General features: G+C 46.8%; 1 protein-coding gene across 1 annotated transcript in view; it reads left to right on the top strand.

Moving 5' to 3' along the window:
* LOC119437514 (retinol dehydrogenase 7-like) overlaps positions 1-14,162 on the top strand; it is a 38,036-nt gene that overhangs the window by 7,850 nt on the left and 16,024 nt on the right. Inside the window, exon 2 of the mRNA XM_037704522.2 lies at positions 2,903-3,035. Within this exon, the coding sequence (XP_037560450.2) occupies positions 2,903-3,035 (133 nt within the window). The remainder of the gene's footprint in view (positions 1-2,902; positions 3,036-14,162) is intronic.

The following is a 14,162-nucleotide window of genomic DNA, read 5'->3' as shown; positions in this document are numbered from 1 at the left end:
TTGTGAAGGTCTAGGCCGAGTAAGGCTTTGGTGCTTGTACCACTCTCTGGTCTTAGGAGATCATGGTGCAGTTGGATGAGGGCATCCTGGGTGGATAGGTGAGCTCGGAAGCCTAGCATAGTGGGGGGAAGTAGGTTATGCTCTTCCGTGTAGTTTTGTAGACGGCAGAACACGACGTGTTCCATTAGCTTGCCCAAGCAAGAGGTCAGAGATATGGGTCGAAGATTTCCGAGGTCGAGTTTCTTGCCCGGTTTCTGTATAAAGGTGACTCTGGCGTGTTTCCATTCCGGGGGTAATTGTCCGGATTTCCAGCATTCGTTCATGTACTTGGTGATGGCCCCTACCGACATTGAATCGAGGTTTCGCAGCGTCTTGTTGGTCACACCGTCGGGGCCGGGCGCCGATGTTGTACGCAGCTTGAGGAGCGCGGCGCCGACCTCTGCCTCCGAGATGTCGGCGTCCAGTTCTTGGTTGGGGATTCCAGTGTATTGTGGCAGTTGTACTGTTGTTGCATTAGCGCTGCTGCTCTTCTGATTCTGGTGGGAGGTATTGATGTACCGATTGGCGAGCTCCTCCAGCAGCTCTTCGTCGGTGCCCGGATATTGGTGGATTATACGCTCGAATTGCTTGCGTACTGCCGACTTGGAACTACCGGGGTCAATGAGGTGTCGCAGCAGATGCCACGTTTTCTTACAGCCCATCTGGCCATTCAGGCTGTTGCAAATTTGGCCCCATTGCTGGCGTTCGAGTGTGGCGCTTTGGGCTTCAATGTCTCGTTCGAGTTTCGCGATGCGACGGCGAAGCTTCTTGTTGTGCCGTTGACGCCGCCACCTGCGCAACTATTCTCCGCTTAGTGCCCTCTATGATCTCTGTGATATAGAGAGAAGTTTTCTACAGTTAAATACATATATGTGTCTATCTGTCTGATTTATACGTGACTACTATACACCTAATTTTGCAATTTTAACCCATGAACATATGTTTAAGGCTGAATAACATGTAGTATTTTTTTAGAATACATTACAGATTTAGCCAGATTTTCTGACCACGGCGGCCGCATTTCGATAGGGGCGAAATGCGAAAACACCCGTGTGCTTATATTTAGGTGCACGTTAAAGAACCCCAGGTGGTCAAAATTATTCAGGTGTCCCCCACTACGGCGTGCCTCATAATCATATTGTGGTTTTGGCACGTAAACCCCACAATTTAATTTTTTTATCCAGCTTTTCAAGGAACGTGAACATTGCTAACCTTCGTTGCAACTAGCTGTTTAAGTTGTCGGGATCACCGACATCACTTCGTGGCAACCTGCCTCTGAGCATGCGCCATCCGCCGGCTGCAGGTTTATCGAACAAGCAGTCCCGTGACGTCACAACGATAGCACCGTGGTCGATGCTATGTAAGCAAGCAGTGCAGCGGTGTAGCAGCTGAAAAGGGAGGCGCTGCGGGGCGTTGTATGAAGTGCATGCGGCCTGAGCCTCTCCAGGGCCGCAGGGATAGCTCGTGAGCGCGCGCCGTCGCTATGCCAGCTTGATTGCGTGTTTGTGGAACATTTGTCGCCTTTAGCGGTGCACAACGTTCCTGAGTATGCTTTAAGTTTATTAAGTATTATTTTGTTTCGTGCATGCGCCGGCCTTTTCCCGCTCGGAAGTGGCTGCTCACGGACCCTTCAACGAAGAAACCCACTTCAAAGCTTCAATTATCATAGAGTGAAGTGCGCCAGGAGGAGGCCTACCAGATGTTGGCCGACAAGTAGAATTGGTGCTAGTATGGCTCGATAGCAATGGTCGCTTCGGACGCTGTTCCTAAAGAATCACCTACAGACGATTTTTAGTTTGATCTTTAGAATGATCAGTTTTTCGCTAGCCCTATCGGGAGCGCCTAGCCCCAGCAGCAACGAAACGTTGCGCTTCATAGAGGACACAGACGCGAACATCGCGGCTAGAGTACTTTATATGCTTCCTACGGGAGCAGAGTTGCGCATAGGTCCGCCATCTTGCCCGCCGACGCATCCGTGTTAAGCAGAAAAGCCACTCCTCTTGAATGCAGGATGCGGCGCGGCTCAGCTGCCGAATGTGCTTGCTCCTTCATTCCGCGAAGGCCAGGTGGCGCGGCGGGCGGCAGCGCACAGAGGCTCGCGACGACGATGGCGTGGCGGGCGGCAGTACAGGCTATAGAAACTCTATGGTGCAGGCGCAGCCGTGAAGTTGGCTTTCCCTGAAAAGAATGCTTCTTGCGCATGTGACCAGCTTTGGCGAATAGGGGCGCGAGCGGCGCGTTCAATCAGATGCGCAACTGCTCCCGAAAGGGAGCATATACAGTAACTCTAATCGCGGCATGAAATACGCGCCATCTTGTGCGCATGTGTTCGTACGTAACAACACTGTCCTTCCCTCCAGCACGCACATCGAGCAAGTTTTTAGTGGTGTTGCTGATGCCTTCGGAAGAAAATCAGGGCACACGACCAACGCAAGTTTTGACAAGTAATTGTTCTTGAAGATAAACAACGTTTTAAAGGCTGTGGTGGATGCATTGAAACATGCAGGCCAGCTCGTTCTATTCACTGTATTTGCGCAATGTTAATAAATGTGGGAAGGAAAGTAAGGTAAATGTAATCTATTTCTTCTTAGTAATTACTCAATCACTTTCTTCGGGCAGTAATTATGCACTGTAATCAATTACAATTTAAATGGAGTAATTGTAACTGGCTACTTTCTTTCTGCCACGTGTACAAGTCTGGTATGCAAGCATACATGTTTCGGCCCAATTGTTTTCTTTCATGTTGACATTGTGACCGTCATGACTCTGTTGATTACGATACGGGCGGCATTGGCGAACTGCATAGGAGAAAAGCGTGTCTTTCATCCGCTTTTCTTTTTCTTTTTTTCTTTTTTTACTGCAGGTCGCATGACGGCTTCGTTGGCAGTGCCTTACTGCATGTCGAAGCACGCATGTGTCTCCCTAGCGGATGGACTACGTCGAACGTTAAAGGCCGCAGGTGTCCAAGTTAGCACCATCGAACCGACTGCGTACAGGTGAAGTATTCAGATACTTTAGAGAACCACTGCACTTCACCGTTGCTGCAGCGGCGTCGCCGTATCACGTCCTAAAGAAAGAAAGAGATACATTTATTTAGAGAAAGGCAGATAGGTTGGCCGGAGCAATAGCTTGCTCTGGCCGGCTCCTCTAGACATGCGAAAAGAGACGAGCAAGAAAAGCAATGATGATCATGCATCCTGAGCTTTTGCGGCAATCTGCGCTATTGGAGGGGTGGGCTCGTAAGCTTTACGGCTCAGCTATACTGGATGTTCCCCCCGTGGCAACTACACAGAGTGAATCAGCCGGGCACACAAAAATGCAAATTCAGTGACGTGCTTCACCGCTTCACCTGGTTACTCCAGCATGAAACAGTTCACGCGTATGCCCAGTCTTTTTTCTTTAAACTAACCTCGCGCTAGCCACCGCTCGCACAAATTCTGAAGACTACAGACTTGCAGCGAGACAAAAGCTTTGGACACCGAATAAATGACTTCGTGGCAGCATGCAACATGCTCAAGAATATTTTACGAATCAGCTAGGGGCTGTAATTCGTAATGATCTGTTTTATTTAGAGGGTCCCGAATATTTGGTACTTCGAATACGAATCGAATAGTATGTGCTTTTCCTATATGGTTCGAGAATTCACTGTTCAAAAAGGTCAAATATTCGTCCTTGTCCGAATATAAGTGATAACGTTTATGCCAGGCCCCACGTCTAACAGATCCACGCTCTGGTTGCCCATCATTGCAAACCCCGTTGTCGGTGCTCCCGGGAGTATCGTGCGACAATGTAATAACTGCACCTACACGTACTACTGAAAACACAGCCACAACATTAGATATCTTCATAACCAATTATAACAGCTCTTACATTAAGGCAGGCGTTATTAATTATGTTATAAGTGATCACTTGCCTGTGTACATTTCACTGTCTCAAACTAACACTTTAAAAAAAGCAGCACTCTTTCGTGCACCGTGAAATAAACCCTGTCACGCTGTTAAAATTCCGCGACTGCTTGTCTAACGTAGACTGGTACGATGTTTTAAAAGAGAACGACTCAGATGCAGCCTATGAAAAGTTTTTACGCAAAATCGCGCATTTATGATGAATTTTCTCCCTACAAAACATCTGGTAGGTCAAGAAAGTGTAGGAAACCGTGGATGAATCATGAACTGCTCAGCCAAATACGAAAACGCGAATAATTTTGCAGATCGTTTGTTCAAGTAAGGTCTGCCGAAGCACTGAAAACTTATAAAGCATTCAGAAACCGCGCCAACAAAAATATTCGCTTAGCCAAAAAGGAATATTACACCGATCTGTTCAGCTCTTCTCAAGGGAGTTCTGAACAGCTTTGGAAAAAATTAAGATCGGTAATTGGTCATGTTCTTGAACCGCTTACGAAACTAGTAAAGGACGGAATGGAGTTAGAAGGCTCGGAGCTTTCTAACGCATTTAATAACTTTTTTGTATCTTTCACCCCTTTGCGCACGAATAATTATATCCCAACATTAAAATATAATAACGAGCACACGATTTTCCTAGATCCGCTCAGTGAAAGCGAGGTTGTTTCGTCTTTTATTTTCGTCTTTTATAACAACAAGTCTCTCGATCCATCAGGAATACAAATTACACCAGTTAAATACGTTATTGATATCATAGCGAACTGTCTAGTTCATATTTTTAATATGTGCCTTACAACCGGAGTGTCCCCACGTAAGATGCAATGTGCGAAAGTTACTGTTATATACAAGAAAGGTGACAGAAACGATTTTTCCAATTATCGTTCTATTTCCATCCTGGCAATTTTCTCAAAAGGGTTAGAGAAAATAATACTTAAACGACTCGCATCCTTCGTTAACAAATATAACATTCTAAACCCAGTACAATATGGTTTCCAAAAAAATAAATCAACAGAAGTGGAACTTCTTGCACAAAAAGAGTACATACTTGAAAACTTCGAAAATCACAACCTAGTTCTAGGTGTGTTTTTAGACTTCACAAAGGCTTTCAATAGCCTTAGTCATCACATTCTTCTCCAGAAGCTCAATCACTATGGTATTAGGGGTAACGCACACTCCTTAATATCATCGTGCCTACGACACCGCTCACAATATGTAGAAATTAACGGACACGCATCTTCCTCAAGACAGATTAATTTAGGTGTACCTCAAGGCAGCATCCTGGGCCCATTTTTATTTTATTTATACATCAACGACATCGTCAGCGTTGATGAGACGGTAAAGTACATTATCTACGCTGACGACACGAGCATTTGCTTCTCTGGTCGCTCCGCTGTTGATTTAGTAAATCATGCAAACATGGCTCTTGAGTCAATTCACGAATGGTCCCTACAAAACCACCTTGGTTTAAATGCCGCAAAAACGAAAACTCTGATGTTTCATCCGCGTCATAAGGTGTGCCCCATGCATCCGCTATTTATTAATGGTATATCGCTTGAATACGTTGAGTCCTTCAAAACTCTAGGCGTCTTTTTTTCTGCCACCATGTCATGGGATGCACACGTTGATTTCCTGCTTAAAAAACTTTCACGTACTATTGGATTCCTGCAGCAAAATTGTTCAGTGGTTCCGGTTAACACAAATCTACTTCTTTATAACGCGCTATTCTCTTCCACTCTGAACTATGGTGCTCTTGTATGGGGCACAACCACAAATGCTAATATTATGAAATTGTTTTTACTGCAAAAGCGAATTATTAGATTAACTTGTAAGATGCCCTACTTGTCCCATACAGCTGAATTGTTTGCCAAATTACGCATAGTAAGGGTTCCATCACTGTGCGAATACAGGCTTTTCCGCCACTACAAATTATGCACAAGAAAACAGGACAACGCTTTGCAAAACATAACCAATATTAAGATCAACGCAGTTGCATATAGCACACGTAATCCGGAACAGTGGGAGGTAGCACGAAATCGTACTAACTATGGTAAAGAGATGCTTCGATACCAGCTACCTTCACTGTTGAACCGGTTACAACAAAAAATGGTGTTGAAATAGCAAACATAACATGGCAAGAGCTTCGTGACTTGTTCTTGTAAATTTTCTATAACATTACTTGATTTCATTCGACTGTGTATTTGCACCAATCCTTCCAATGTTCCCGCTTTTTTCTCTATGTTGCCTTATTTCATAATTTGTTTAATGTAGCTAAAACTGGTTACATCATGTTCCTATTATCCTAATGTTTAACAATCTTCTACCAACATGTATAATTATTCCTGTGTATATATTGTTTTTCATTTTCTCCGATCTTATTAGTTTTTATATTTTTTTTGTCCTACGCACTGTCCGTTGCTCTCATTCTAAGGGGGCTGTCACCCCGTCAAGCTACTCATTGCAGTAGCTTTTTGTGACTGCTCCTTTCTTTCTTGGAAAGACAAATCAAAGTAAATCAAATCAAATCAAATCACTCTAGTCTGAGCCACTGAGCGCGCGCCGCTGCCGTTCCTGAGGAGATGCGGTAGACGCTTCACGCGTCTGTCAGGATTACTTCCTCCGACTTCCGTCGTGAGGCGCCACCCAGAGCGTACTCTCCCCCATGACCGTAAAGCAGGCGCGAGCGCTAGCCGACGGGAGAGAGTAGGAAAGGGCAATAGGAGAGGGTGGTGAACCGATTGATCGGCCGCATCTGGCTGGCATTGAAAAGATTGGCTGTGGTTTAGCTCTGGTTAAACTTAGTCGAGTAGCGATAGCTACAGACACCCGGCTGCGCTTAGGCTTCGCTTGTAGTGAGACATTTTATTAAACTTTAGTGGTTTCCCACTAGACTAAGAAAGGAGAGACGTTGTGGTCAACCAACGGGTAAAACTGTATTTTTCACACCAATCAATACGCTTCTATGATCCGTAAAGTAATGGGCTTTTGTGGTGACATCGTCAATGGCGTAGTTAGACTCATCAAAGTTCCGCTGAAGAACCAGGTTCAAACTACTTCCCTACTGCTTAGTGCCCAACGGCAGGAGCGGTGGCCGCGCGGCGACCGCGACGAGGCGAGTCGCCGGAGAATCGAGGCCCTTGGTGTGATGTCACAGTGCGGCCACAGCTCAAAATGCGGCGACAGCGAAAAGGCGAAAAGCTGGCGTAATGTACCTGTCGCTACAATAATATAGGAGGCTCTGGTTCAGCAGTGTGCTTCGTCCGTTCATCATGGCGTCGCGTTGCATTTGGCAGGCTTTTGATAATTCGACCTTTCGGATAATTTGACCAAATATTTCTTTTCCCGAAGGGTCGAATAAAGTGGAGTCGACTGTGCTTGTAACAGTTAACTGCAGCAGCCTTGATGAACGAATCACTCAGTTTATTTAAAAGTATGTATCCAGTGCACATGGCTACTTATGCGTTTTTCACACTCGTGAGCTGCAGCACCGTCGCAATGAGCTGTGTCATCCGCCTTATAAGCTGTGTAGGCGACGGCAGTCCTAGCTGTTTCTTGAGCCAAGGTTGAGGTGCTGGGTGACGGTGGCTGTGACTAGCTGACGCCGAATGCTCGAATGTTTGCGAGGCCACAGTTCGGCAACACGACCTCGCGGACCACCTTCAGCAGCAGTCGCACCAGGCCTTGCTGCAGCTAAAGTTGTAGCTCCTGCAGTAGCTCCCCTCGGCGCTTTCTCTTTGTAGTAGTCAACGACGCGTTCCTAGGGCCATGTTATGCGGCGAACACATTAGCCGCATGTCACAACACATAGCACACTCAAAGACAGCTGCGGCAGGCCGTGGGTGGCTCACAAGCTTCCCACTCGAGTCCCGCGCTTCCGGCGCGTCTGCCAATGATGTCGCAATCCTGCAGTGCGTGCACGTGCAGGATTGTCGACATCATGCAAAAGGTTTTTGTGCTTCTGCGTTTCCTTCTTTCACATTGCGTTCGTTTCGGGACTAAGACGACTACTCCGCGACTACTCCGGCGCGCACTGGTGTGCCCCGGTGGGCCCATTCGTCCTCGACCAACCACACCGGTGCGCACCCGCCATCCTGGATAAACAGAGCGCACCCTGTCGGGCCGTGTTTTAGGGGCGAAGCACCTGAGGGCCGAGCCTTGTCCATCCCTTGTCAACCGTCGTCCGTTGCTCTGGTTTGCATGGAGTCCGCTAACGGCGCTGCGGTGCACAAGGGCGTTCTTCCCGACGCGCGCTCTCTGAAGCCCAGACCACACGTACGCTTGCGGACGCGCGTAAGCTCGCGTCTACGCGCCTTGCGCCTGCCGCGCCTAGCGAGGAATGGCGGTTTGCATCCACAAATACGCGCGACAGCGCGCGCTCACTGGCCTCACTCGTTGACGCCTTGGCAGACACCACTTCGTATTTAGTTGTTGACAGTGCTTCGACATGCTTCGATATCTATAAACGTAATTGTTATATTTTTGGAGCTATTAGATCAGCAGAAAAAGTGAAGAAGAAGCACTTTCTTGCATGGTATAAATCTGCTTAACTGGGAGTTGAATGTACCGCGCAGTCGCTGCGTAGCCAGGCGCGCCGACGCGAGGCAGCCCAGGCGCGCGATAACTGAGAGGAGCTGATCACCAAGATCGCGCCGCGTTTTGATGCGAACGAGCCGTGCCGCACCATCTGCGCATGCATGGGAGCGCGGACGCGAGCTTGCGCGCGTTTGCAAGCGTACGTGTGGTCTGGGCTTTAGGGGCGAAGCACCTTAGGGCCGAGCCTTGTCCCTCGTCGTCCGTTGCCCGTAGCTCTGGTTTGCATGGAGACCGCTAGGGCCGCTGCGGTGCACAAGGGCGTTCGTTCCCGACGCGCGCTCTCTTTCTAACTCGTCCGTAGCTCTAGTTTGCATGTAGCCCGCTAGGGGCGCTGCGGTGCACAAGGGCGTTCGTTCCCGACGCGCGCTGTCTTTCTCTCTTCAGCCACGGATGATAATGGTCGCTTCTGATAACGGCGCGCCCGCTATTAGTGAAAAGGCGAGAGTGGCGGCTCAACTGCAAGCGGAGTCGAGGGCTCACAAAGCTGCTGCAGCACGGCGACGCAGACAACAAGCGGACCCGGAGTCTAGGGCGCGGGAAGCTGCAGCAAAACGGCAACGCCGGCAAGCGGACCCGGAGCTGAGGGCTCGCGAAGCTGCAGCAGCATGGCAACGCCGGCATGCGGACCCGGACCTGAGGGCTCGCAAAGCTGCAGCAGTACGGCAACGCCGGCAAGCGGACCCCGAGCTCATGGCTCGCGAAGCTCACGGTTGAACCGAGCATCGGCGCCGCCAACCTCAGGTAGAGAACGCTTCCGGCGTTCTCTACCTGAGGTTCAGTACCGTACGAATTACACACGACGCGAGTCGACTGGTATGGCGACAAGTAAACTAGCGCCCCTCAAATTTTTGGGTGCGTTTTTTTATGACAATAGCAATTATATAGACACTCCAGGCGCACTTCTGCCGTCGCCGTCACCGTGAGGTTACGTATAAAGTCCAAGGGCAATAATATCGTCGCCGCGCGCTGTTTGCCGTATGTGCGAGTGACAGCGCACGAGGGTGAGCCGGCGATCGCGGCACAATCTCGCGCACGCAAGAGAAGCCCAGTTAGCACAAAAGAGATCCATAACGTTTTCGTAGCGTTTATCTGAGACGATAAAAACGGTTTAAAGAAGAGATCAGTTAGACAACTTCGTCGGTAAAACGTCGTATACATCGGGTAATGTCCGGCTTAATTACTTTTCTGAGACGATCTATAACATGTCTTAAAGACGTATTCGAAAAGCTCGTCTAGAAGTAGGATTGGGAAAGAAACACATAAGCCCTTTCCCAAAGCTATTCATATCCCATTTCTAAACGTTTTTAAGACGTTATCAAAAGGCTGGTCTAGAAATGGTCTTGAAAGGTTTACGATAATCTGAAGTTAATTTTCGCGGGTTCCAGATGAGTCTATGCGTCGGTGTCGAGTGCAAAAGAGCTACTGGTGCAGTGCCAAGCACTGTTGCCTATCGACGCCGACTCATCCTGTACCAAGTCACATAAAAATTAACTTGTCCACGAAAATGAATCTAGAATACTGTCTTTGGTATGCAGAAACGATGTTTATAACCAAAATGGAAATGAAATCCCGCTAAGAAAAAATGGGCGCGTCTGGACGAGCGTCCAGGCCAGGACTTTTGCGCCAAGTGTGCATGAAATGAGGACAGTACGACAAAGCAAAACTTTATTGAAAAAGTGCAAGATTCAGCAAAATATATAAAAAATACTAAGTAAATTGAATTAAAGTACCCCAACAATGACTAAAGTTTGCACATACAATTCCTAATGAACTAGAAACTGATAAACAATGACTACAATATACAAACAAAATTCGTAAAGTTCCTTATTTAGCTAAGTAAACAGCCCATGCAGCAAATAACAGACTAGAGTTATTTAGAGATTGATATCACAGCAACTGCAAGAAGCAGACTGAGAAATGTGAGATTTATTCGTATGATAGCTGCCTACAAGCAATGTTACCAATAATCTAGAAGCTTGAAAAGAACACAAAAAGGAATAACGCCGCATACTATCAAAAACAAACACTGGGAACATGTAAAAATAATACTGCCTTCGGGATACCTCAAATAATGTAATGGTGTAAATTAAAGAATCATAAAACCAAAAAGCAACAATCAAGTAAAAATAGTATAGAATACTCAAACGGGGAAATCAGTGTCACAAGTGTGCACCATTGTATTGCTGTGTACGATGAGACTGAGTAACGCTACATAAATAAAATAATCTTACCATTCTAGTGCACGAGACATGGATGTATAAGCCTGATATTAGAAACTTATATAAACCTGGAAATGAAAACTATTGCACTCGAAGCTTCAAGTAACCAAGGAAGTAATTCTCGGTTTATATTAAAAGCATTGTACAAGTGGCACATATGTACCACTCTGAAAAAAAGAAGCATAAGGTTGCAATTAATCATCTGCAGTCCAGTGAATACATTTGTACACTGCCATGTTACACTTTACGCACATCTCCTGTTTCCTAAAGTAAAAAAAAAAGCACTCTGAATCACAAGGAGCTTTTGCACATGTAACCCCGAGCATAAACCAGTTCGCCCTCTAGCAGCCATCGTCATCTTCCATAGCCGCTTTTCATACAGGGTGTTTCACGTAACTTGGCCCAAACTTTAAATATGTAAATTCCACGTAGCTGGACAGAACCAAGGCAATGTTTGTCGCCGCTTGGAGATGCTCAAATTATTTTTTGCATTCCACCTAATTAGATAACTAGTCTTCATTACTTGTTCAACTTCTCGATTATTATAATTAGATAAGTGTCAATGAGCGAATTGTAGAGCAACATGAAAACATCCCGATACAGCTTTCTGTTGCGCAAACGTGCTAGGTAAAAGCGTTTTTCCGAATGTGATAGAAGCCCCCGAACACACTTAGAACTGCCGCTCGAGCCAGTTTGCGTGTATTTTGATACTTATCTCATTGACACTTTACTACAACTGAGAAGTTGATTAATTAATGAAGACCAATTATATAATTAGGCGGAATGCAAAATATAATCTGAGTATCTCCAAGCGACGGCAAACATTACCTTGGTTCTGTCCAGCTACGTAGCCTTTGCACATTTTTTTAAATTTCGGCCCAAGTTAAGTGAAACTAGAGGCTTGGGCTAGTCGGTACATACTGTAATGCAGTGATTTGGGCTTGTTGGTATGACATCGTGAGGCTTATAGCGCATGAAAAGACAAGGACGAATGAAGAGGTGACACACACAGGCGCTGTGTGTGTCACCTCTTTATTCGTCCTTGTCTTTTCATGCGCTATAAGCCTCACGGTACATACTCGACAGAGGAACAGCGCGAAAAGACGAAGGACAAAAACAGGAACACACACCAGAGCTGATGTGTGTTCGCCTTCTCGTCCTTAGTTTTTTCGCTCTGTTCCCATGTCGAGTCTGTATACGGCGAACTCCGGCGCGTGTCTCGTGCTGCAAGGTTAAAAAAAAGGAAGAACAAGACAGCTTCTTCGGCGTCTGCCATCGGTCCGAACGGTTCTCGGGTCTTTTACTCAAGGCGAGACTGACGATCTTCGAGGTGCTACAGCGGAACGGTCGTTGTTGCTACAGCACCTCTTGCTGAATTGTCGGCGATGTGGTCGGCCAGCTTGGCATGATTGTCGAGGGACATGTCTTCTTGTGTGGCAGCCAAGGCGACCACCCAATTCTGCGGCCGGCGCTGAAGGAACAGTTCACGCAGCAGCGGGCTGTTTGCGTCCAGCCTACAGTAACTAAGAAGCCGCCGCATACGACGTAGAAGTTCCGACGGTAGACGAGCTCCTGTTCGTTGAGAAGACGCCTGCGCGCAGACTTGCGATCCTGCATCGTCGATTTGAAGTGGTAATAGGGTGTGGTGTAGTGGGGTGAGTCCACAACTTCTTGAAACTCCTCAACCACCTCTGTCTGTAGAGAATACCGAGACAACATGGGGAAACCACGCGCGCTGTGGGGTAATGTGCCGAAGGTCGAAGATGGCCTCCACCTGAGTAAATCAGGTTGTAGGATTTTGTGGCCAAAAGGATGGCAGGTGAATCTCCAACGTGGCGAGGCCCTCTGCGCTGGTCGTTGGTCTCTCGTTGGTGGCATCGTCCATGACGGGGTGCTCGCCGTACGATCACGTCCGGGTCACCACGTTATAGCGACCGAGGTTAGGTCCACTACAACAATGTGTGTCAGCGAGCGGAAGATCTGAGAACCGTTCGGACCAATGGCAGGTGCAGAAAAAGCTTTTATGTTGCTGCTTTTTTTTTATAACCTCGCAGCTCGCAGCACGAGGCACGAGACACACACGCCGGAGCGCGCCATATATAAAAGGCGGCCGAGGAAGATGACGATGGCTGATAGAATTCCAACTTTCACATCCAGAAATATTTGACATACAGTCCAGGCAGAATTCCACTGATGAACAGCTTGGGAGTGCACCACTTAACATTATTCAGTCCCTCTTGCAATGGAAATGTCGTACATGCCGGTACTTGAAATGTTCTTAATGTAGACACACTTGCTGCCCTGGACAAGTACGCCCAGATATTTGCACTGGTGCTCCATTTTGTCGAAGTAGACACGTATCCTGCACTACGCTGGTAGTTGAAATGTTTTGAATGCAAATGCAGTGGCAGAAAGACTTGCCCACGTACTATGGCTGGTATATATAGGGTGTCCCAGCTAACTTTAGCCAGAGTTAACAATATGCCGCTGCACACTAAGACGACGCGACCAAATGCATGTTACGGACTATTGTTTGCAGTAAATCACGCTATCTTTTGTATTCGGATCAATTAAATAATTAGCTGATAATAAATAACCAACTTCTCATGCAATGAAAATTCAAATGATTAAGTTTTAGAGCGGTCGACAAACCGCCCGATTAAACAGTTTCTAACTTTCTATTTATTAAGTATTTGTTTTTTTTTCTCTTACTAAAGATGCCTGGGAAATTTAAAAAATACCACGTGACATGCTCGCTTGCGCGCCGTGATTTCAGTGCTACCAAACGTTCCGCGTACAAACGAACATAACATTTAGCAGGGTGTGCTGCCGCTTAAAACGCGACAGGGCAAGCGTTATCGCAGCGCAAGCGAAACGGTTGCTGGCGTAAATCGCGCAGCCAACGCCTACGTCGGTGACCTGTCGCCTTTTAAGCGGCAACACCCTGCTAAATGCTATGTTCGTTTGCACGCGGAACGTTTGGGTGCACTGCAATCACGCATGTCACATGGTATCTTTTGTATTTTGAGGGCATCTGCAATAAGCGGGAAAATGCTAATACTTTATAGAAAGAAACTTTAATCGGACGTTTTGCAAACCGCTCTTGTTTCCTAACTTCGTTGCTTCAGAAGTTGGTTCATTAATCTTTACGAATTATGCAATTAGGCAGAATACAAAAAATAGTGACTTACGCCATACAATAGCAAGTAACATGGGTTTAGTCGCGTTAGAATCCATCGACATATTTTAAAACTATGGCTAAAGTTAGCTGGGACACCCTGTATATATATTTGCTCTTCATTTGGTAGCACCAGAGGTAGCACTGAGGTGTAGCACTGAAAACTTCCTTCTAGGTGTGCTTGCTAGATAAGTGCGGAGGCCTACACATTCTTTCAAATTTTTGCAGCTTTTA

The sequence above is a fragment of the Dermacentor silvarum genome, chromosome 1, assembly GCF_013339745.2.
Source record: "Dermacentor silvarum isolate Dsil-2018 chromosome 1, BIME_Dsil_1.4, whole genome shotgun sequence".
Taxonomy (NCBI): domain Eukaryota; kingdom Metazoa; phylum Arthropoda; class Arachnida; order Ixodida; family Ixodidae; genus Dermacentor; species Dermacentor silvarum.
This window is presented reverse-complemented; position numbering and strand designations above follow the sequence as displayed.